The following is a 24,132-nucleotide window of genomic DNA, read 5'->3' as shown; positions in this document are numbered from 1 at the left end:
GAAATGTTTCACAGAAATCCACCAGACTTTAACCAAAAAGCCACGTGCTCCGGTTTGTGCTTTCGTGAGTGCTTTAAAAGCAGCGCCCCTGTGCCGTTTTTAGTCTACATGAACTGTGATTAATTTCTCTGCATACCAAGCTTTGAGACTGGAAGGCTCACCTCTTTCCAGCTGCCCCCAAAGCTGCTGGTGGCTCTCGGCAGATTACGATGGCATTTGGTAGATGAAAGTGTGATTATCACCCTAAAACTTGGAGCCTCAACCACTTCGGCTATGAGCAGCGTGCTGAATGAATGAAACGGGGACCTTCATACCCCCAATCCCCTCTTTATATGAACGTGCGCTGGGATTTCAGGATTAGTGCAAAAAAGACTGAGCGCCGCTTCTGAAAGCTGGGCTGGCTCACAGCTCACCTGGAGCCCTGCTTTCAGAAGAATGTTCTCATTGCCAAGTTTAATTTCCAAAGGCATCTCAGTCCTCACCGCAGCTGGCCGGCCCTCCACTCACCACAGAGCAATCCCTACAAAAATCCCCAGTGAAGCTTTGGTCCTGCCCTCCCAGCACACCAGCTGTGCCCTGGCCTATGAAAGCTGGAGCAGCACACAGGCTGCCAGGGATATTTTCTCAGATGGGTGAAATGGTGGCCTCCTCCATGGCGCTGCAAAGGGTACCCACAAAGTACACGCCTCAGCGATGCCCCTCTCCACTCAGACAAAGCTGACTGAGCCTATCCTCACCCAGCTGGGTATGACCCGGCTTTCCATGTTTCTAACATGAGAGAAGATGCAGTTGGGGTTTACAGGGTACCGCAGAGAAGAGCTCTGTGGCTCCTCTACCTCCAAGTGTTGACGTTTCTCTCTCAGTGACTCTACATACGAAGCAATGCTGGACTGCTAGAGCTTTGCTTTTAAGATGGGATTTCTTATCCACAGGCTGCAAGGAACACTGGCTAGCTAATAGCTGCCACCCACATCCATGGCCCACAGCAAGCAAACGTCATAAGGCAGGTCACGTGACCCCTTTGCACTGGCTCTTTTTAGCAGCCATAGTGTCATGGTTTAGAACTAGAAACCCCCACCTCCCAGAGGCTCATGTGCCTCATGAGTCAGGTTACCAGGGCCTGCTGGGAACACACCCTGGAAGAAGACCACGGGGACCCTGAGCCCGTTTTCTCCCCGTTGCCTTCTGACTGCTGTGCGCCTGGTTTTGCTCCTTTGCGTCCTTCCAGCAGGATGTGCTGCCTTGTCACAGGCACAAAACGAAGGGGCCAACAAACGACAAGCAGAGACCATACTGTGAAATCAACTTTTCCTTGTAATAAGCTGATCACCTTACATTACCACATACAGGACAGAAAGCTGAGGATGAGTCTATGAACCACAGAATTAGGAAGCACTACCAGGTGGGGGTACGGGGTGGGGAGGTAGCTCCTCCCCACCCCCCGCAAAGTCCTTGCTAAGCAAGCAGGAAGGCCTTGATTTGGCACCCTAGCATCCACATAAAAGCACCCCAGCACCTGGGTGCAGCACCAAGCACGGCATCATGCGTACGCGGTCCCAGTGACCGGTTACGCTTAGATGAACTGAGGAACTCCAGTTAGGAAGAGATTCTTTCTCAAATAAGCACAGCTGAGGGAAAGGCAAGACTTCAACCTCTGGGCCACAAACACATGCACACTCACCTCACGCATACACCATAAACACACAGAGAGGAGGGGAAACGGGCCAGCGGCTCACACCTATCTATAATCCTGGCGCTTGGGAGGCTGAAGAAAGAGGATCATGAGTTTGAGGTCAACCTAGGCTACAAAGCAATGTCCTACCTCACAACAACAAACAGCAGAACCAACCAGGTGTGATGGCACGTGCCTATAAGGCCAGCCCTTGGGAGGTGGGGACAAAAGGGTCAGGTCAAGATAATTCTGTTACAGAAAGGATCCAAGGCCAGCCTTGGCTACAAGAGGCTCTGTCTCAAAAACAAAACAAGCAACAACAATAAAACCACACACCAAAACAAACAAGAAAGGGAAGGGAAGGGAAGGGAAGGGAAGCAGGCTAGTATCAGCAACACGAGAAATCGGCTAATGGAAGCTGGATTAATAACAGACAATAGAAAGGCCTTAAAAAGACAAGAAAAATAACCACAAGGTAGGACGAGGTCCTGCAACCTTCTCAAAATCTACTCGCAGGCACTTGTCACACTGGAACAGCCATGTGGTGCCCACACTGACACCAGGAATCAGAGACATGAGATACAGGCCATCCCCCTGCCCTGTCCCCCTACTCCCCCGTCCCGCCCTGCCCCCTGCCCACCCCCCACCCCCTACCCCAAGTGCTTAATTCAGCACCTGAAAAAAGACAGTCCCTGGCATGCTTCTTCCTTGAATCAATCCCTGCACTGGGGAAGTGCCATACTTAAGTCCCTTTTACAAATGAGAACTGAGGTCCTGTACTTAAGCCTTAAGGCTCAGTGTAGTGATTTCTAGTAGCTGCTTTGTAAGCATGTGCAAAGGAAGGAAGTGCACACAGCTGCTCAGCAGACTAATCTCTCCTTCCACTAGAAGCAGTGCTGACATGTGTGCCATATTTTCATGTCCCATGCTTCATCCTAATAAAGATATTCATTTAAAATTTTAATATTCAAATTATGAGGAGACAGCAATAACCATACACACAACTCAAGAATTGATTTGGGGAGTAACTTTTTTTTTTTAATTTGTAAAAGATGTGTCTATTTAATGTGTTTAATTGTTTTGCATGCATATGTTGTCTATGCATGCCTGGTACCCAGAAGGCCAGAAGAGGGCGTCACATCCTCCGGGTTCAGAGTTGAAAATGTTTGTAAACCACCATGTGGGTGCTTGGAATCAAACTCAGGTTTTCTGCAAGAACAGCCAGTGCTTTTAACAACTGAATCATTTCTCTAGCCTGAAAATAGAATTTATATTGCTCTTACACCTTGCAGGGTATTCTTCTATTTTTCCTTCTTTTCATTCCCACACGCTGAGATCACTACAGCAGGAAACACAGACAGACAGACACACAGACAGACAGACAGACAGACACATGGGGGGGGGGGAGCGCAAGAGCACAGTACGGTTTGAGACTCAAAGTCCTAATCTTGAGCTGCAGTAAACAGTAAACAGTAAAGAGTTCTAAACAGCAAAGCAAATCACCTTTAATAGAAATTGAATTTGTGGTGTAAGCGCTTCTTGCTGCCACTGCAATACACTCTTTTCCAAAAGGCGCCAAGCTGTTTCCAGTGATTCGCAATGCAATTATCTGGTGAAACAGTTATAAAACTACTCAAGAAATGAGGCCCTACGATAAAGGGGCAAATGAAATGGAGAGGCATTTATGAACAAAGCCCAAACAGTCCATGGATCAAGGGGGAAAGCTCAACGCCCTCTCGCTGCCACAGAAAAGCAAATCAAAATTACAGTGGAGTTCTAAGTCATCCCCACTGAAATGACTGTCATGAAAACAAATGCTGGCAAGAGTGGGGGAGGCCATCGACACTGGTGGCGGATGTCCTAGCGAGCCAACATGGAGATCAGTATCAAGGTTCCTCAAACAGTGAAACTGGGCCCTACTGTATGATCTGAGGATACAGCCAAAGAGAGAGTCTGACGATGGCTCACTACAGCCAAGTTACAGGGTCAGTCTGGGTGTCAATCCACAGATAAGCTGATAAATGGGCCAAGAAAATGTACAAATATAAACCATGGAGTTTAAGCGAGTCATAAAAAACAATGGTTTTTTTTCTCCCAGAAAACAGATGGAATTGGAGAGCATATTAAGCAAGGTAAACCATACTCGGAAAGACAAATGTCATTTTTTCTTTCATATGTGACTCCTAGAATATATATGCATGTACATAAAGGTATGTGTGTGTATGTATGCCTGACGTAGATACATATATGTTTATATATGTATGTGTTTTATGCCCACACATATACACATATACAACACACATATACAAAGACATATGGGAACCTGTGCCTGTAGTCAATTAAGGTTGAGTGCTTGTCTACCGTGCGAAAGTCCCCAAGTTCAATCCCACCACCATGACAAGCTGGGTGTGGTGACTCACACTGTAATCCCAGCATTCCCATGGGCAGGTGGGAGGACAGATACCAGGGAACAGGAGATGATGAGGGAGAGTAAACACAGTTAAGTATATAACATACCTAGGAATGACACTACAAAGCCTATCACTTTGTACAAGTACATGTTAATAAAAATTTTAAAGCTTTGGGAAGAGGAGAGGAAAAGCTATCCTTGAAGGCATCTGCAGCACGGCGCTCTGTGTTGCTCTTATTTAAAATGTTGGGCTTGGTTACCCTGCATGAGGTTTCCAGCTTCACACTGGTTTTTTTTAAGATGTACCCCAAGGAGCCTCCTCCATCCCCACTTACATCTTTCATGCCTCCTCCAGCTGTTTCCACACTGGAGTGGAAAGACTCTGCCTGCAGCTTCTTACCCAGCTTGGGGGTGGGGGGGTAAGGTACAGCACAGGTTTATCTGGCCCCATCTCTACAAGTTACATCACAGTAAATGGAGTCAGAATCACAACCCCAGCTAGCTGGGTGCCAAGCAACTCCCCGTGCCTGGTCCAAGGGCTGTCTCTCCCGCCAGGCACAGCTGTGTACACCCAGCTTAAAGTTCAGCCCAGTTGGGTTCCCTAGGTTTCACCAACAAACACTGCCACAGAGTGTGTGGAATGTGACCAACGATTACAAGCGGAAGCCACCTCTCTTCCACGACTAGAGGGACCTCATTCCTCTGAGGAAAGGCCAGCTTTCTCTCTAATGCGCCAAATGTAAGCCAGACCTGGCCGGCCTCAGGGCATAAATCCCATATTGTATTTTCATTTAAGCCCACAGCTCTGAGTTCTACAATGGCAGAGAAAGATGGCGGTAAAAACCAGTCCCCAGAAAGAGGATCTGTGTCTCTGAGTTAGTCACTAAGAACTGGCTAAGATGAACCAGCACAGGGAGAGCCACAGGAGGGTGACATTTTCATGTGAGCACTTCCTGGATTTGTCCGGAGTTTTGCATTTTAACAGATGTATATCTGTCTATACGCACTAAAATGTCAGCTAGTGTTTGCAGCGGCAGACAGTGTTCGCAGTAACAACTGTGGAAAGATCCCAGAGAATAAAGACCTGTAAGCAGAGCGGACGGAGGACAGCTTGTGCTGTGACCTAAGTACGAGATGTCCCCGTAAGCTCAAGTGTTTGGGCCCTTGGTCCCCAGCTGATGGTACTGTCTTTGAGAAAGTTGTGGGAGCTTAATGGAGGATATGGGTCACCGGGGGGCCTGCCCCACGTCCTGACTGCTCCCTGCCTGGCTGGGAAGGCGACCTGCACTGGCACGCCTCTCCCCCTTGCTGCACTCTACCTCCTCAAACAGGAGCCCAAGCAAGTCCTTTCTTGAGTTGTTTTTCCAGACACCGTTCAGTGACAAGGAAAGCAGGAGACAGAGCTGTGTCTGTGGAGAATCTTGTCCCTTCTCGCTCTGATGTGGCTCTCATAGCGCTCCAAAGAAAACATGTTTTAGAACTAGTTCAGGGTGCTGCTGATACGATTCCTTTTTATTGTGGTGCTGGAGAGCACGTCCTGGACCTCGCACATGGCAGGCAAGCACCCTCCCCCTGAGCTACATCTCCACCCGTCACCCATTCGTTTATAATGAGATGATGTGTAATTGCACACACACTCAACTATTCATGACAAAAGATTGTTGAGGGTTTGGTTGCTCCAGTTTTGTGACCCATGGCATGGCTTTAATGCCATCTGCGAGGGTTACACATGCAGTCTTGGCAATTACAAGGGATTAAAGCCTTGATCTTAACGCAGGCATTCTGAGGAGGTAATCAGCCAGAAGCAAGAGTTTAGAATATCTTGTATTAAGCTCTAACAGGCTGCCCGCCTCACCCAGTATTTCAGTTGTCAATCAAGAAGCAGAGCTGGTATGGCTCCACCTGAGAGAAAGGAAGGAGTTCCGGCCGAGCGCTGAAGGCATCTCTCAGGCAGGAGAAACACTTGAGGCGCAGCCACAAAGCAGGGCTCTGAGCCGCTCCTCATGTTATGTTCCAGTGCCTCTGGAGAACTAGACGATCTCGTGTGCACCCTGCCTTCCGCACAGGGCAGCTCTGGGGATTCAAGAATGTATCTGCAACTAACAAGGGGACCACGCTCGTTCCTGCAGCCAGGGAAACAAGCTGCAGCCGTAAGAGAGACCCTTGAAGCCGACCAGGATGGATCTTGGCAGCAGGGAAAGCAGTCTCCAGAGGCATCGTGACTCCCGCAGAGCACACCACCCAGTGAGGAAGACTGAAGAATGAAGGTTGAGCAATTACCACCTCTGTTCCTTCTAAAATGAAGGCACAGTTATCATTACAGCAAAGGCTAAGCTAGCTAAGATTTCCAAGTATACACACACACACACACACACACACACACACACACACACACACACACACACGCATGCACGCACGCCACCCCGAACCCGCTTTGGCCTCTGCTTCCGTTCCTGACTCTAGGTTCCTGCCTTGAGCTCCTGCCGTGGCTATCCTAGATGACAACTGTAAAACACATCTCATCGGCCCCTGTGCTGATCATTTTAAAGCCCTGGCTATGGGTAAGCCGGCTGTAGAATAGAGGCGGATTCCACTGGTGGGGGGATGTGGTTTTCCTGTCAATCAAATAGTCCCTCCATCAGAAGGTCAGAGTCCTTGCCAAGTGCCAATAGATTAACGTCATTCAAACCACACACCCATCTGTAGTGTGAGTTCATCTTCCTTTGAGGGAGATGTGTACCAAGCCCCTGTGTCACTAAAACCTTTATACATTATGAAAATAGCCAACTATGGGATATTAATGCTCCAACTGATAGCTTTGGGTAAAATATTAATTCATAAAAGAAATTAGGCAGTAGGTGCCCACAAAACACAAGGCCACAATTTGTGGGGGCTAACCCAGTGTTTATCCTCTCCAGGTTTGTGTGGAAGACCTTCCTGTTGGAGGCATGTGCGCAGTCTGCTCTCTCCCCACCTTGAGTTGGGGAGGAGCTACTACCAGATTGACTGGGAAGGGTCTGCCCTCCAGTTTTATCTATCATGGGATGAAAGTGGAGGACCCCAAGAGAAAGTGATTTGCTCAGAGGTGACAAACTTGCTGAGTGCCTGTCAGCACAAAGCCAGCATGAAAGCTGAGCCGCACCTTCGCACTGAGCTGTCACTCACGCAAACATGCACACTTGACAGGAGCCTCTGAACTGTTCCCTTTATCCTGACTGACAGGTGGTTGTAGGATCATCTGGGGTTGTCCTTTGACCTCTCAGAGGGAGCCAGCACCCCTCACTTCTCACTGTTCCCCAGCACTTTTCTGGTCAATGGAGATATCTGCACATGCACACGCGCGCGCGCGCACACACACACACACACACAGAGAGAGAGAGAGAGAGAGAGAGAGAGAGAGAGAGAGAGAGAGAGAGAGAGAGAGAGAGAGAGAGAGAACGAACACACCCCAGCATGGCAGCTGTTCTTGACTTCCTCCTCTCTGCAAATCCAGCCCACTAATGCAGCCTCCGGCCCAAATTCAAAGCATGAAGGCTGTGTGTGTGTGTGTGTGTGTGTGTGTGTGTGTACACACACAGATGTGCTCGCCCAAGCAGTGTGTGTGGAGGCCAGGCTGACACATCACAATGTCTTCAAGAACCTTACTTTGAACAGGTCTCCCACTGAACAGGACCTCAGCACATCAGCTAGACCAGCTGGCCACTGAGCCCGGGGACTCAGCCATCTGCATCTACTCCCCAGTCTGGCTTAGAGGTACACACTGCCACACTTGACCTTTTATGTGAGTGCCTGAGAACCGAAGTCAAGCCACCCTCATGCAGCAAGCTCTTCACCCACTGAGCCCTGTCTAACACTCTGTCCTCTCCCGCCTCTCCTTGTCCTCTGACCCACAGGAGTCTGTGCACTGACTAAGGACCATCCTAGCCCTGTTCTAGAATGTGCTTCAGTACAGGTGGCATCCAGTCTCCACCTGACACCTGAGTGCTGGGCCCGCCTTCTGCTCCCAGGTGTCCATCAAGTCACTCAAGATTTTATTTAATAAAAATGCACTTCAAAGACATTCAAGTATGAACAATTATGACCTCCTGGACACAGCACCCCCTATTTCCAGACAGAGTGACTTTTAAGATGGACAGTGGGACTACAAAGTAAACATCACTATTCCCCAGTTCAAAGATGGGGAAACAGGCTCAGATAGCTCCTGAAATTTCTGCACAGTTGCTCAGCAAATGAGCTCCAGAACATTGTTTGAGCCAAGTCCAATGCAAGGAACCGACTCTGCTTATAGCTGCATACTTACATATTATAATGATCCTCATGCATATGAATGACATGCTAATTTAATGCGACTAGGAAAGTTCAAGGAACACCTCACTACCTTTCCTTTGCTGTGACCTCTAATTTAAGTTTTTTAAAATAGGAATTTAGATAAGTTAAATATGCATAGCCCAGAATGCCTCCACTAAGCAAAGCTCAGCCAGCTGCCTGCCGTCAGCAAGGCTAGGACTTTCTCAGCCTGCTCTCCTGTGGTCTGAGCCACCCAGCTCTACTCACGTGCTGCCGAGGACAGCCCCTGGTTGCACATGGGATTGAGCACAAACAGTCAGCCTACCCAGACACGGAAGCTGGAGCCCAAACACTGAGAATGGCAAGGAACAGAAGCATCCAGAAACCAGAGCCTCCCAGGCGACGATGGTCACCCAGGGGACCCAGGTGAGGAGAGCGACCAGCAGCCTCTTCTTTGCCATGAAATACTGGACAAGGCTTTCACCTGGATGCCAGTGACATCCCAGGGGTTTTGTGCCACTCAGTGTAGGCTGGAGCGCCCTGCCAGCCAGCATGTCATGTGGCCATCAGTGTGGACTCCTTACAAAAGATTCTGGTCCTGAATGCCCAGGAACTGAAACCGCAAGGTCCCCTGGGCACAGCACACTGCACCGAATCCCTTCTAATGGTGACCTGCCAGCTGCGGTGCCTGGATGTGATCCAGGCAGGAGGATGGTAAGCTGGAGATCAGCCGGGGTCACATAGTGAGAATCTCCCTCAAAAACCCAGAACAAACAACAGAAAAGAACGGCATGCATAAGGCCCAAAGGAACAAATGCCCACTTTAGCAGCTCTCCCCAGCGGTGGGAAGATAGCTCTGGCAGTTAAGTGCTTAGTATACAAGCAGAAGGATGTGAGTTCAATTCCCAGAACCCACATCAACATCCCATGTTATGGCATGTTTGGAGTCCCAGGGCTGGGAGGTGTGGGAGCAGAGACAGGAGGGTCCCTGGAGACTGAACTGTCTCTAAGGACCTGGACAACTGTCCTGAGGACGACACCCAAGCTTGTCCTCTGGCCTCCGAGCTCACACATGTGCATGTGCATTTTGTTTTTAATTCTTTAAAAAAAAAAAAAAGCTTTCTCAATGTCTCTGGGTCAATCTCACTTTAAGTGTTATTTGTTCCTTCTCTTTGTGAGGCGGGGGAAACACAGAAACAAACAAAAGGCAGCTGCAGCCAGCAGGAATGTGGGTGGTTTCTCCTTGTGACGCAGCCATCGAACCTGAATGCCAACTGCCCACTCAACTGTTTTCAAGAAGAAGAAGAAGAAATGACTTTGGTGGAGAGAGTCTCTCAGTTCTACCTCCCCCTAAAATATCGCAAGGGAAACAAAAGGAAACCCACTTTCCCACACCAGCTGTAGGCCCTTCCTTCTGACATCAGCAGTGGTCTCCTGGGCTGCTGGAGTCTGGTCAGGCCACACCCACACTAAGAATAGCAGGTTCTTTTAAACACACACTTAGGCTAAAAACACAGCAGGTGCCAACACGTCAGCAGATAGCTGGTTCCTTTGAGGAGCCCCCTCCCAGGTCCCCAGCACACTCTGGGATAAGCAAGCTCAACTCACCTCCCGAAGCTCCAGCCTCTGGGCCACGGCCTCAAGGCACTCCTGCCCCGTGCTTTCCACAGACAGAGTGCACTCGATGACATTGCTGTCCAGCAGGCGGATCCGGGTCACAAAGCAGTTCTTGCTCAGGACATTGTAGCGCCGAGTCCTGCGGAGCTTCAGGCCGAAAGGCATGGCTCTGCGGCCTGGGGACACTGCCCACCTCTCCTGGTACAGACACCTCTGAGATGACCTTAGTTTCGCGTTGGGACGGTCACTCTAAAGTATGGCAAAAGGTGTCCATGCCCATGGGGCCCTCTGCAGGACAGCTGTAGAGGAAAGAGAGACAGTCTGAACATACAGTGCATGGGAAGCTGTTGGTGCAACACACACACACACACACACACACACACACACACACACACACGGAGGCAGATGGAGAATCAGATTCAAGCACCTTCAAGCTCGGCAGATCCTGGGTGCCTTGTTGGAGGCTCTGTATCTCACCCTCTCTCATCAGGGTGACATTCAAGAAGACCCAGGAAGAAGAGGTGCTTATTAGGAAAAGACCCATCCCAGATACACAGCATCCCCAGACTCCGCGATGCCCCGTACCCTCTTGCACTCACATCGCCATCCTCCTCTCGGGCCACTCTCTGCATGAGGAGAGGAACTGGAGGTCTTGAACTACTCAGAATATTTTAACTCCGAATGTTTAACTTCATGAGGAAACGTGTGAGATGAACTTCCCTGTGGTTTTGTATAGATTGGGGGAGTGGGGGGGGGCAGCGAGATGGCTCAGTGGGAAGGGTGCTTGCTGCTGCAAATGCTGACAACCCGAGTTAGATCCTCAGAGCTCACATGGTAGAAGAACCGACTCCCACAAACTGTTCTCTGACCTCCACATGCATGTCTTGTCATATACACGAGCACATGAACACAGTTACGGTAAATAAATGTACGTAATAGGAAATGATTGTGAAAACACATGGTGACTCTGGGACAGCAACCAACCCACTAAAAGCTTCATCTTGTTCCTAGCATACAGCCTTAGGTTTTTAATAGCCTTTTCCAACTTTTAACATTTACTTTAATAGCCATTTACTTAGAATGTATTATGTAAATGCTGGCATTATACATTTAACATAGATACTTTCTACTTTTTAAATTTACAATATAGAATTCTCATTGCCACCTTTATTTCTGGTGCTGAGGATAAACCCCTACTAAGTCCACATTTTCCCTGTGAGCTATGTCCCTAGTCCCTAAAATATATAAGTTCTTTAATCAACTTCAAAATCTTACTCTGTGTCCCTTTTGCCCCACATGAACCCCCCACATATGGTTCTGCTCCTTCAAACAGGACTTGGTGCAAAAGTCCTGTCACCAATTACAGATCATGTAACCCATGAGTAACAAGATTTACTGGCACTTCCGTATACCACCAAATGAAAACAACGTGACAAACACAAGAATCAAACACCAAGCAAAGTGACTTTACCGTACCACCCTGAACCAGCAATGTTCTGGTCGGGAGGCTCAGGAAACTTCTTTCAAAGAAGTCAGCAACACGCAGCAGCAGAGCGCGTCTCCATCCAGCTGCCTGCTCCCACCAGGCTCGGGCGGGGGACTATCACTTGCTGGACCGACAGCTGTGTTCACTCAGGCAGGTGCACGCAGGCTTAGGCCCCCCATCTGACACAGCACTGCCCCCAGAGCCCCACTGACACCTGCAAGAGCCGGTGGATGGAGAAATGAGCTGTCTATGATATTTATACGGCGCTCCCTTCCAGAGGCGCAGGCCTACTGAAGGTTGTCAGGGCATAACCCTACAACACAGCAAAACACACTCCCAGCCTCCCTCCTCGGCAGCCTTTGATACCTGCCCTCGGCACATTCCTGAGCGTGGCAGGTACATGTTTTATGACAGCTTAAAATACATATGGCTAGAAATGCTAGCTTGGTAAAATAGATTAGCATTTTTGAACCTCTTTATGTTGGCAGCGTATCATGTTTACCTCCAAGCCATGCCAGTCTGATCTCCTGATAGGGACAGAAAATATGGAGGGACCCACCCAAAGGGGGAGGGGTGGAGGAGGGTGGCGAAGAAGAAGTGAATCCAGAATATCTGTAAGTGTTTACTGGTGAAGTCCCTCCGGTTACCAAGGCACAGGACAGGCAGGCTGAGACTCAATGCCTACGTTAAGAAAGCCTCACACAGACAGAAATGTTTGCTCCTTGGACAACAGTTGCATTTCTCTTCCTGGGCCAGGCACTTCACGTTTGGGTGTGTCTCTCTTAAACACCTATAAAAGAATGTGGCTGGCTTGGTACCTACCTGGCTGCCCCAGCAAGAACAATCTCTCGGCATAGTCTACAGCGTGCATGACACAACGCATGAGTGGCGAAACAGCCACCAACTCCCCAGCCAAGTGTATGGATAACTGCAGCTCTCGCAAGGGGCAGAATGCACACACATTGTCAGCCCAGCAGCTCTCATCTTGGGCTCCTGGTGATGCAAAACAGAACTCTGTACCTTTCTAAACCACCTTTCGACTGCCTTGTCAATGACCTCTGACATGGCCTTCAGAAGTGTCGATGGTCAAAGCTGATGAACGACCTGGCATCAGACTTTCCAAAGTACCTATTTCACTATGGCCTTCCACCTTCCAAGCTGTCCCCCAGGCCAAAAGTGGAGAAATAAGAAAAATAAAAGGAGATGTGTTGTTGATCTTGATTAAATCCAGTTTAGTGGGAGAAAGGGGAAAAAAAAAAAACCCTAAGAAATATGGGAGGCAACTAGTGAAAACAACATAAAGGAGAGAAATAGAGAAATTACATAATATGTGTAAGTTACTGTTAATTTTTTTTATTGTGTGTATGGTGTTTTTATTGTGTGTATGGTGTATGTGTTGCATCCACATGTGTGCATGCACAGATGTACACTTACTACAGAGGTCAGAGGGCAATGTCCAGTGTCTTCCTCAAGCACTCTCCACCTTATTTATTGTTTGAGAGACATTTTCTCGCTGATATAGAGCTCACTGGGTGGTTAAGCCAGCTGGCCAGCAAGCCAGGGATCCCTCGGGTGGACCACTGCACTATGTGTTTGCATGGGTCTGCGTCTCAAACTCACGCCTATACACCTGCAAGGCAAGTCCTCAGTGGTCTACCTCCTGGGCCTCAGCCTTCTGTGTTTCTGACAGTAGAAGTATAGTTATGCAGGACAGAGATGCTAGGAGATATCAGTAGCTCTGTCCCGAGTAAAAATGTCAAGATGGGGCTTGAGGAACAGCTCAGCAGTGGACAGCACTGGCAGCGCTTGCAGAGGACCTGGGTTCAATTCCCAGCACCAGCAGATCCAATGCCCTCTTCTGTGTTCTATGGGCACTGCGGACACATGATACAGACATACATGAAGGCAAAAAAACATGCATATGAAAATAAAGGAACTTAAAAAAAAAAAAAAGAAAAAAAAGAAAAGAAAGGAACTTAAATATCATGATGCCTATAATTTTAATGATGTATATAAACGTATGTACACACATACAAACACACGGTGTGCATACATATACACTTATATGTATACAAATTCAGAGCTAGAACAACTGCTGACAGTAGTTGAACGCAAGTGGTCGCATACAGATGCTTTCACACTGCTCTGTCTCCACCAACCGAAAATGCTTTCATGACAAAAAGTTGAAGAAAAGGAGCCTCTCCACATAGATGGTGTAGCAACGGCTAAGGCTTTGTGGCTTAACCAACATCATGTGCACATTTTTTTTTCTATTTAATTTTATTTTATGTGCATTGGTGTGAGGGTGTCACACCATCTGGAACTGGATAGTTACAGCAAGTTGTGAGCTGCCTTGTGGGTGCCAGGAATTGAACCCGGGTCCTTTGGAAGAACAGACAGTGCTCGTAACCACTGGGCCATCTCCCTGGCCCCCATATGTGCATATTTTAACTAACTAATCGGAATGGAAAAACATGAGCACAATTTGATGCCCTTGCCACCCAAAGCTAAAAATGTGTTTCCCTGTTTCTCCCACAGACACTGTTCACCCACTCCAGGACAAGCCACAGAGCCATGCTTGCTTCCAGGAGGAACTGCAGGCAATCCTGACCATAAGCAAGTGTGACGCTGCCGGGTAATCCCAGGTGGCCCTATGCTGTAACAACACACAACTCTGCTCAGTGTTAACATTTTTATGGGCAGCGGCTGGGCCTAGATTCTTCGGCTCTTGAGGAGATCGTTACTCACACACCAAGCTCTGCCTTTACTTATCACTCAGCCGCCACACAGCTCCCTGTTTGTCCTTCGCCACAGACCTGCTTCTACCATCTCCCTGCCACTCCAGAGCCTGGTCCCTTGCCGGGCTTCCCCAGGCCCCCTTCTCTGGGTCCTCATCACAGTTGCTTTGTCATGTGAAGAACACCAAACCCAGAACTAAAAACCGTACAGAAAGGATTGTGTTTATGACACTTCCCCATGTTCCCAACAAAAACTGTTTTAAACATATAACAAAACGCAAAAGGGAGGGGGGAGAATAAGGAAAAAAAAAAAAAAAAAAAACCCTTCCATGGGGTTCCATCTCACCATACTCAGAAAGGCCATCGTTAGAAAAACAGAAATAATAGGCTGGTGTGGTGTTTCTCAACCTGTGGGTCGTGACCCCTTTGGCAGCCCTCTGTCTCCAAAATCTTTACATTACAATTCATACCAGCAGCTAAATTACAGTTATGACATAGCAACAGAAAAATGTTGTGGTTGTGGGTCACCACGACATGAGGAACTGTATGAAAGGGCCGCAGCATTAGGAAGGTTGAGAACCACTGGGCAAGAGAGATGCTGGCTCAGTGTGTAAGGTAAGAGTGTTTGCTGTACAGCCATGAGGACCACACACTCACACATGAAAGGGGTGGGGGGGGGACATGCTGGTGAAGTGACAGAAGGGACCCTTATACACGGCTGGTGGGAACATACATTAATTTAGACACTATGGAGGTCAGGATGGAGGTTTCTCTAAGAAACAATAGGCTGGTCTTCCACACGGCCCAGCCGTCTTAGCGATCGCTCCTGGGCATTTCCCCGGAGGATGCTAAGTTGGCGCATCACAGAGACACTTGGGCATCAGTGTTTATTGCGGCGCTATGGGGCCAGCTGGGGTATCCAGCATCAGAGACAGACAGTGCACACGCCACTTATCTTCTCGGCGGGCTGTTCTCAGCCACGAAGAACAGTCCCTCTGTAGGGAAATGAATGCAACTGGAGAGGACCACGGTGCTAGATTACAGACACAGAAAACTGTGCACTCACAGGAGCCGTGGGAGTAGCTGCTAAGCAGCTGCCCAGGGAGACAAAGTGCACTGATGGCTCAAAGCACACTACACACCTGCCTGAAAATGGCCGTATGTAACCCATCACAATAACAGTTAGACATGTTCTAAGAAAAAGAGGCAAAGATCAGAGCAACCATTCTATTTAAAGGATTTTTTAAGGAACTATCTATTTTTATCTCATTAAAAGTAACCTTTAAATTAATTTATCTATTTTTAAGAATACAGTGGGGAGCCGGGCGTGGTGGCGCACGCCTTTAATCCCAGCACTCGGGAGGCAGAAGCAGGCGGATCCCTGTGAGTTCGAGGCCAGCCTGGTCTACAAAGTGAGCCCAGGATGGCCAAGGCCACACAGAGAAACCCTGTCTCGAAAAACAAAACAAAACAAAACAAAAAACAAAACAAAACAAAACAAAAAACAAACAAACAAACAAAAAGAATACAGTGGGGCCTGAGGAGGTGGCTCTCTGGGCAAAGCGTTCGTCATCCAGGCATGAGGACCCGAGTCAAGCTCACTAGAACCCACGTAAAGCCAGGCATAGTACTGTGTGTCTGTCACATCCTAAGTATAGGGTGGGAGGTGGGGCTCGGCTAGCCCTGGACTCCTCAGGCAGCTGGCGTGGCACACACACTGTGGAGAACAACAGAAATGTCTTGTCCCCAAACAAGATGAAAGGAGAGAACCAATAGCTGAGGCAACTAACTAGTGTGTGGCTTGTGCAAACCTTCACTAATACACATGAATACACACATCACACCTGCGTACACATGTACTCACACATGCATGCACACTCACACGCATGCAAACACACACACGCACACATACACACACACACACACACATGCACAAATTATAGTCAACCCCAAGGTAAATTAAGCGTTCCTGGAAATGATGAGCTATCAATGCCAGTTCATCCGTTCTTTAAAAATGCACCATTTCTGGTGGGGGGGGTGGGGCATCTCCAGTGAGGTAGGAAAGCTGCACCCCAGAAGGCAGAGCCAAGATAGGGGAGTTCTGCACTTTCTGCTCAGTTTTGCTGGAAATTGAAAACTACTCTTAAAAAACTGAAGTCATTTTAAAAAGGACAGTTTCATGGGTGCTGAGAGATGGCGGCTCAGCTGGTAAGAGCACACACTGCTTTTGCAAAGAGCCACGGTTCAGTTTTCAGCACCCACACTGGGCAGCTAACTGCTTATAGCTCCAGTTCCAGGGGATATGATGTCTTCTCCTGGCCTCCAGAGGCACTCACATAAAGTAAGCTAGGCCTCTAATCCCAGCATTCAGGAGGCAGAGGCAGGTGGATCTCTCTAAGTTCCGGGCCAGCCTGTGAGACCCTGTCTCAGAAAAACTAACTCTGAAAACTAAAATGAAAGCAAAATAAATCTTTCTAAAAACAAAAATTTTTTAAAAACTTTGAAATCACTTAAAAACATCATTTTAGTTAGCTATGCTCCCATACTATCTACCACCCTGCTGCAGGCTGTGGAGGCCAGCTCAAGATGTCAAGGCAACTTTTTTTACTTAATAATAACAGTAAAAGTCACAGGGCTAGCTCCTGGCTTCTTCCAAGACAAACAGCAACTTAATCTCACTTCGGAGCACTCTGCTGGCCTCTTCCACTCCTCAGTGCAGCCTCGAGAAGCTGTGCTGAAAATGGAATGCACCACACAAACAAGGAAGAGAGAGTCTGTGTCGGAGAAGGAAAAGCAACTGAGCCTGTTGTGGTGGGCAAGCCTTGCACCACAGCAATTGGGACATGGAGGCAGAGGGTCACAGAGCTGGATATCAGCCTGCTGTACAGAGTGAGGTCACGGCCAATGTGGGCTAATCACCAGGCCCTACCTCAAAGAATCAGGGAAGAGAAGGAAAGAAGGGGAAAGGAGAGAGAGAGAGAGAGAGAAAGTCATTCATAGTGGACGGTAATGCAAGAGGCTGTTGGTTGGTCTGAGCTACCCAAGGAGTTCCCAAGGAGCCAAGGCTGCCTTAGCCCTCGGGCCTGGGATGAAAGGCAAGTGACATCCTCTCTCTACTTGGGTGTGCTCCTCTATAAAGGCATTCCTTCCCTCTTGGCTCCGCCCCCCCCCTTTCTCTCACGCACATGCACACACGCACAGCTATGTAGTTTGCACACAGGCACTTTACTACCTTATCAGCCATGTGGAGAAAGTACATTCAAGTGGAACAAAAATGTTTAACAGGAAATAGGTTAAGCCTTGGGCTCTCCCTGCCAAACACTCACCACTGGTTATCCCTCAATTCTGACACTCAAAAAAAAAAAAAAAAAAGCATAAATAAATGGCTTTTTTAAGAGCCATCCTCACTGGAGTAAGACAACTCCAGGAACCCCCTATCACGGTCAGGAGCACAGGTGCAGTGTCTCCTGTCTCCAGTGTCCTTGGGTCCTAGGAGAGAGCTAATCACCCATCACTTTGGGCTTCGAAGCTTCCAACATGCAGAGAGAGGCACACTTCACACAAGGACTCCGCAGAAGAATCCGCTGGAGCCCTTTCGAGCCCACAATTTGTTAGGGTATTGCTCTCTTAAAAAGCCAGAGAGGGAGAACACAGAGCAGTTTCAGAGTCAGTCCTCTCTCCAGGAGCCCACCATCCTTCTAAAAGCTCTAAGATAGAAACTTCCATCATTCCCAACTGTAATCTGTGGTTTCCAGTATGTTATAGTCTTGTTTTTAACAACAATAAAGCTATCAATGAAAAGCCCTTCAAAGACTCTCTCTCCCTTCCTCCTCCCTCTCTCCCTCCCCCCCCAAACACACACACACACACACACACACACACACACACACACCTTTCTGACCCTACACTTGGTTGATCATATGAATCCTTAAACAGGGCAGCCAGACACAGTTTAATCAATTGCTCTTTGCTGAATTACCTGCAGAGTCTTTGGGAGAAAGAGAGAGAAATTAAAATCCAACCCTTACTCGTGAGCACAGTTTCTCATTTCCCACACCATGTGACAACCGCCCCCTTCCCCCCCTCCCCGCCCCCGGCCCCAAATCTGAGTTCTGAGACACTAAGAGACACTAGCCGCTCACTCGGTCGGTGTTTACCGACAGCCTCTGGAATCTCTCCAGCATTCCACAGCCTTAGACTCCCAAGCACACCTCACAGAACTATGCAACCCTGATCTGGGTGTGAGGACAGACAGATTGACACTAGTCCATCCTGTGCAAAAACCTGTGTGTGGGGGGGGGGCATGGCTTGACTCTCACACACTGGCTGCCGTGTTCCCAAGGACAAGTCACTATATGAAACTGACGGGACATTGAGAGTGACTTAGATGTTTTCTCTTGTCACCTCTCAAGAACATCAGAAAGGGCCCAGGCTTTGTTTGGTGACTATTTCTTCTGTGTATTTTAATATTTTTGAGACAGGGTCTCATTATATTTCCTTGGGCTCCTGAGGGGCCGGAATTATGAATGTTTGAATTTCTTGAGACTCAAAACAAGGCCTAAAACTCAAGTCCTAAGGTTGCTAAAGGAAACACTTAAAACATCAAAGGATTTAAAAAGTACATTTTAAAATTCTAACTGCTTCCAAATATTCAGCAGAGAGATGAAAATTTGTCCACAAACACATTTTCCAACTTTCCTGTGCACGTAGCCATGTAAATGACCTTTCAAAACTTTTTTTGAGCCACATTTGAAATAAGAGAAAGGTGACTACTGTATTGTGTGGTGTGTCAATGGAGGACACAGAGGAGGGGGGCCACTGGTGGGAAGCAGTGGCAGGATGCAGTGGGGTGGGGAGTGGGAGGGACAGTGGCAGGACCCAGTGGAAGAATGCAGTGATGGGATGCAGTGGGGGTTAGGGGGAAACAGTGGTGGGACCCAGTGAAAGGATACAGTGGTGGGATGCAGTGGGGGGGAGGTTGGGAGGGACAGTGGTGGGACCTAGTGGAAGAATGCAGTGGTGGGATGCAGTGGGGGACGGGGGAACAGTGGTGGGACCCAGTGGAAGAATGCAGTGGCATGATGCAGTGGGGGTGGGTGGGAGGGACAGTGGCAGGCCTCAGTGGAAGGATGCAGTGGTGGGATGCAGTGGGGCAGGGTGTGGGAGGGACAGTGGCAGGACCCAGTGGAAGAATGCAGTGGTGGGATGCAATGGGGGGGTGGGATGGGACAGTGGTGGGACCCAGTGGAAGAATCCAGTGGTGGGATGCAGTGGGGGGTGGGGAGAACAGTGGTGGGACCCAGTGGAAGAATGCAGTGGCATCATGCAGTGGGGGGGGAGGTTGGGAGGGACAGTGGTGGGACCTAGTGGAAGACCGCACTGGTGGGATGCAGTGGGGGGGGACCCAGTGGAAGAACGCAGTGGCATGATGCAGTGGGGGTGGGTGGGAGGGACAGTGGCAGGCCTCAGTGGAAGGATACAATGGTGGGATGCAGTGGGGCGGGGTGTGGGAGGGACAGTGGCAGGACCCAGTGGAAGGATGCAGTGGGGGGTTTGGGGGGTGGGACCCAGTGGAGGGATGCATTGGAAAGATGCAGTTGCCAGTTTCTTGTGTGATGAGTGGGCTACAGAGCAGCCTTCTTAGATGAAAAAGCCAAAGACCAAGACGACAAAGAACCATACAGTCCCCTCAGGAGGCAGATACCATAAAACCCTTGAGGCCCAGGAAATAAAACATCGCTCTCCACCGTGTTTCCCATCAGGGTCCCCAGTGGCTTCTCTACTGTGGACACATACACCAAAGAGATACAAGTTTCAGTGGAGGCGATAGGTCACAGAAACAAGCACTCTACAGTGCAGAAAGCGGGCTGCAAAACTGCCTCACAGCAAACAAGACAATCAAGTGCTGTCCTGCACAGTCAGGCAGTGTGGTGCATACTGTGGCCTCATGATGGGGGGGCACACGGGGACCAAAAGTTCAAGGCCAGCCTGTGATACAGAGGGAGACCCTCTCTCAAAAACATTAACAACAGCAATAAAATCCAGCATAATCTGAGAGAGGAGGCAGGAAACAAACACATTTAAAGAAGCTCCTTCCTTGGTATCATCAAATGGCTCCCAAGAGGCAGAGCCTCTACTGTCCAGAGCCACTTCCCCTTGGAGTGGGCCCCTTACAGTCCTCCACACTCAGAAGCACTCTGGAAACACTGGGAAAGTAAGGTTTCCAACTTGGGGAAGGCAGAAGCCCAATGGAGAGCAGATGGTTTTAAAAGCCCCTTAAGTAACTTTCAATAATTACCCGCTGGCTTTAGGTGGCTGGAGACAGAACTTCACTCTTGGCTTATCTGAACTCCTAGGGTGTCCAAAGTACATCTTAGAAAAAATAGTATGTTGTCTAGATTTTGTTTAATCTAAACCTAAGGGTAAAGCCAGGTATGGTGGTACATAGCTGTAATTCCAACACCCTATGCTGAGGCAGGAGGATGCTAAGTTCAAGGTTAGCTGAGATACACAATGAAACCCAGTCTCCCAAAGTTAGTTACTTACTTAGTTGTCTAGTTAGTCGGTTACTTAGGGGGAGTGACAGGCAAACAGTTAAAACAGTGGTAGAGGAACTAGGTGTGTGTTTATTTTTTATTTTTATTTATTTTTCTAGGTGTGTGTTTAAATGAAGGAATTCTGGCCAGGTGCCCACAGCAGCTGGTGCAGGGAAAGGTATGATACGTCAAACTTTTCCATAGTAAAAAGATTAAGGTTTTTGAACAAGGGAGGGCTGCATTTTCCTTTCAACACAGACTTTGTCTTTCCTTCCAAAATAAGATTTAAGTCAGGCATGGTGACACACACTTGTAATCCCAGTACTCCAAAAGCTGAGGCAGAGGGATTATGGACTCAAGCCCAACCAGGACCACACAGAATGCCTTTGTCTCAAACAACAAGCAAACACCCACCGCTGCACTTGAGTAGGTCAAACCGACAGCATTAGCTTTTATTTCATTTTAAAACACAGCAGGGAGGCTGATGAGAGGGCTGGTGGGTAAGGTAAGGTGCTTGCTGGGTAAGAGAGAGCCTGACAAACTGTCATCTGACCTCCACATGCGGGCTGTAGCATGTGCCCCCACCGCATCCTCCACACACAAAGAGCATAAAATTTAAAATATAGTGGGAAAACAGTCTGGACAGCCACCAGCACATACAATAGAGGGTGGAGTTGGGAGTTGGTTCCACAATTGTGGCACCTGATCCTTTCATTTCTCAAAAACCCATCTCTCCGTTCATGCTCAGGTGGGCTGCCCTAGGACCCTAAAATCCCTTTCTTTCTTTCTTTCTTTCTTCTTCTTTTTTTTTTTTTTTTTTTTAGAAAAGGAGGATCTGCAATTCTCCCACTCCAGTCCTGACTGCTGTGTGCATCCGTAACGACAGTATGTGTCCTGAACCGTCCCAGCTAACCACAGCTGGGGACCAGAGGCATCAGAACGCTAAGAAGACAATGAAGAACGCCGCCCCTACATACCCAGCACATAGAAGGGAGGAGTCCTCTGCAGGGATGCAACTTACAGACTGGGTGGGACGATGGAGAGGCACAACTGTGACCTCTGAAGCTAGGACAAGACGTAAAAAAAAAACAAAAAAACGCAGGCAACCACATTCCAGGATCGCAGGACACCATTTACCTCTGCTTATTCACAGTGAACAGTGCATGCTAGTGAGAGGGACTCTGAGCTGGGCCCCTGGTGCAGCCAGCCCTAGGGCTCTCTCAGGAGCATTGAGAGAGAACCAGGTCTCTTCCCCAGCTCTAGCACCTTACCTGGATGGCTTTCTGTCCATTGCACCACTCTGCTGAAGGGTGGGAGAGCCTGAGCGTGCCAAAACGGATTTCAAAAACACAGCCCCAAAGCAACTGGAGAGGTTCAGCAGCCCAGGCACACGGAGAAGGCAGAAGAAAGTCATCGAAGGTGGACACATCTATCCCACCTCGCGAGACAAGTGCTGAAGGGGCCTACCTAACAGGGCAGGCAGGCTCCCCGGGAAAGGCAGTGAGCGCCCCTGACCTCCCTCAGCAGTTTTCCACACCTCCCTTTTCCGTTTCCTTCCTACCCTGGGCCTGAGTGCTCCTCTCCCTCCCGGGCCCAGAGCTCTCACATGGGAGGACTCATCCGGTTACTTCCTATTCAAGCCTCAATCGGTGGCCAAGCCGTGCTGCCAACTCTCCTCTCTCTGGGTCTGAGAGGCCAGGTCTGAGCTTCACGGGCATGTCGCCTTGCTCACTGGCTTCCTCTGGCCCAGCCAGAACCAGGCGGTCATCTGTACACACAAGCTCCAGCCTTCAACTCTAACACAGGGACACTTGTGCTACCTCACAGAGCTCTTGCCCCAGTCACAGGCTAGTAAGACAGGCGAGGGGTTCCTTACTATTAGGCTTTTAGATTTCTAGATATTTCACAAAATAGTTGCATTTGTAGAATTAAATATTTTAGAAACAGGACCCAAGCATAAACACAAAATTAACTTGTGTTTCAGACATAGCCTATACACAGCCTAAAGCTAAAGCACACTATATTTAACAATCTCGTGAGTGAGAGGCTGGGGAAACAGCCCAGTAGGTAACGTGCTTGCTGGGAAAGCGTGAAGACCTGAAATTGACCTGTGGCATGGCCACACGCCTGTAGTCCCAGTACTGGAGAGGCAGAGACAATAAAAGCTCTGGGGTGGCTCACGGGCACGCCAACCTAGCCTAACTCGCAAGCCCTAGGTCCCAGTGACAGACCTGGCCTCAAAAGCTCCAGAGGGAACACATCCGAGGGTGACTACTGGCCTCCACACACATGTATATCATGTGCATACATGCATGAATGTGCACCCACCCATGCACATGTGCACACATCATGCGCATGGAGCCAAGCTTTACCGTATGAACTCCCATGATTTATATAAAATGTGCACTAAGAAAGTTTTGGGTTCTGGAACCATTCCCAACTTCACACGAGGGATGTGAAGCTTGTATATGAATTCCCAGCACGTGCTACAATACCAGGGCCATTGTTATTATTTCAATGAGTACTGCAGGAAACACCCGGACTGCTAAGTACAACCAAGCTACCTTCAACAAGCCAACAGTTATGGAACACACGTATCTCTTATGTTAGTGTATTTATCAGGAGGAAGCAAAACGAGCAAGTATAGATTCTGAGGAGTGAGGATGGGACGGCTTTCCAACCTGGGATCACTCAGGTGAGCCATGAAGAGTCATCAAGTGAGTTCTGAAAAGTTACACCATCGCCTGCCCCGGAGGCAAAGGCTGAACCACAGGGAGAAAAATGCAAACAGGTATGAACTCGTGTCAGCTGTGAGAGGGCTGCGCAGCCCCCCACTGACGTAACCCACTGTCAACCACCAATGGGGTAAACAGATGCTGCACAGACATGCACCGTGGCCCTGTCACTACTGTCTTCTTTTCTCACACACCCCTCACACCACTGCAGTAGGAACATGGGGCAACCTGTCTTACAGGACACCGCTCTCAGCAACACCATGGAGGGCGCAGGCCTGCCTGCCACCATCTAGGATGGCAGCTCTAGTGTCATAAAGAATGATCCTCTCATTCCTGTTACCCTGGGTGACCGCCGAAGGAAGACTGCTCAGCTGCCTGGACCAGTGCAGAGCAAAGCCTGGGCCTCTCTGCTGGTAAGGAGCTGTGTGGGGCGACTGAGCTGACATCTCTGTCATTGCTGGGTGTGAGCACACAGAACGGTCAGCTGCTTCAGTTTGGAAGTGGAGCTGTTGTAACACTAAACACTTAGATATGGAAAACTGAGCTTGGCAAGTCACACAATATGGCGCTTGCTGCACTAGCCTGAGTCCGAGCCCCTGCACCCACACAGAGGGAACACGCCCGTGGGCCAACCTGATGTGCACAACGCTT

The 24,132-nt window shown here is 48.9% G+C and overlaps 1 protein-coding gene across 1 annotated transcript in view; it reads right to left on the bottom strand.

The window, feature by feature from the left end:
* Window positions 1–10,200, bottom strand: part of Ptpn14 (protein tyrosine phosphatase non-receptor type 14) — an 80,999-nt gene extending 70,799 nt beyond the window's left edge. Inside the window, exon 1 of the mRNA XM_051148125.1 lies at window positions 9,978–10,200. Within this exon, the coding sequence (XP_051004082.1) occupies window positions 9,978–10,151 (174 nt within the window). The 5' untranslated portion in view covers window positions 10,152–10,200. The remainder of the gene's footprint in view (window positions 1–9,977) is intronic.
* Window positions 10,201–24,132: the final 13,932 nt, after the last annotated feature.

Source organism: Acomys russatus, chromosome 6, assembly GCF_903995435.1.
Source record: "Acomys russatus chromosome 6, mAcoRus1.1, whole genome shotgun sequence".
NCBI lineage: Eukaryota > Metazoa > Chordata > Mammalia > Rodentia > Muridae > Acomys > Acomys russatus.
The sequence above is the reverse complement of the archived record's forward strand: the minus strand, read 5'-3'. Positions and strand labels throughout refer to the sequence as shown.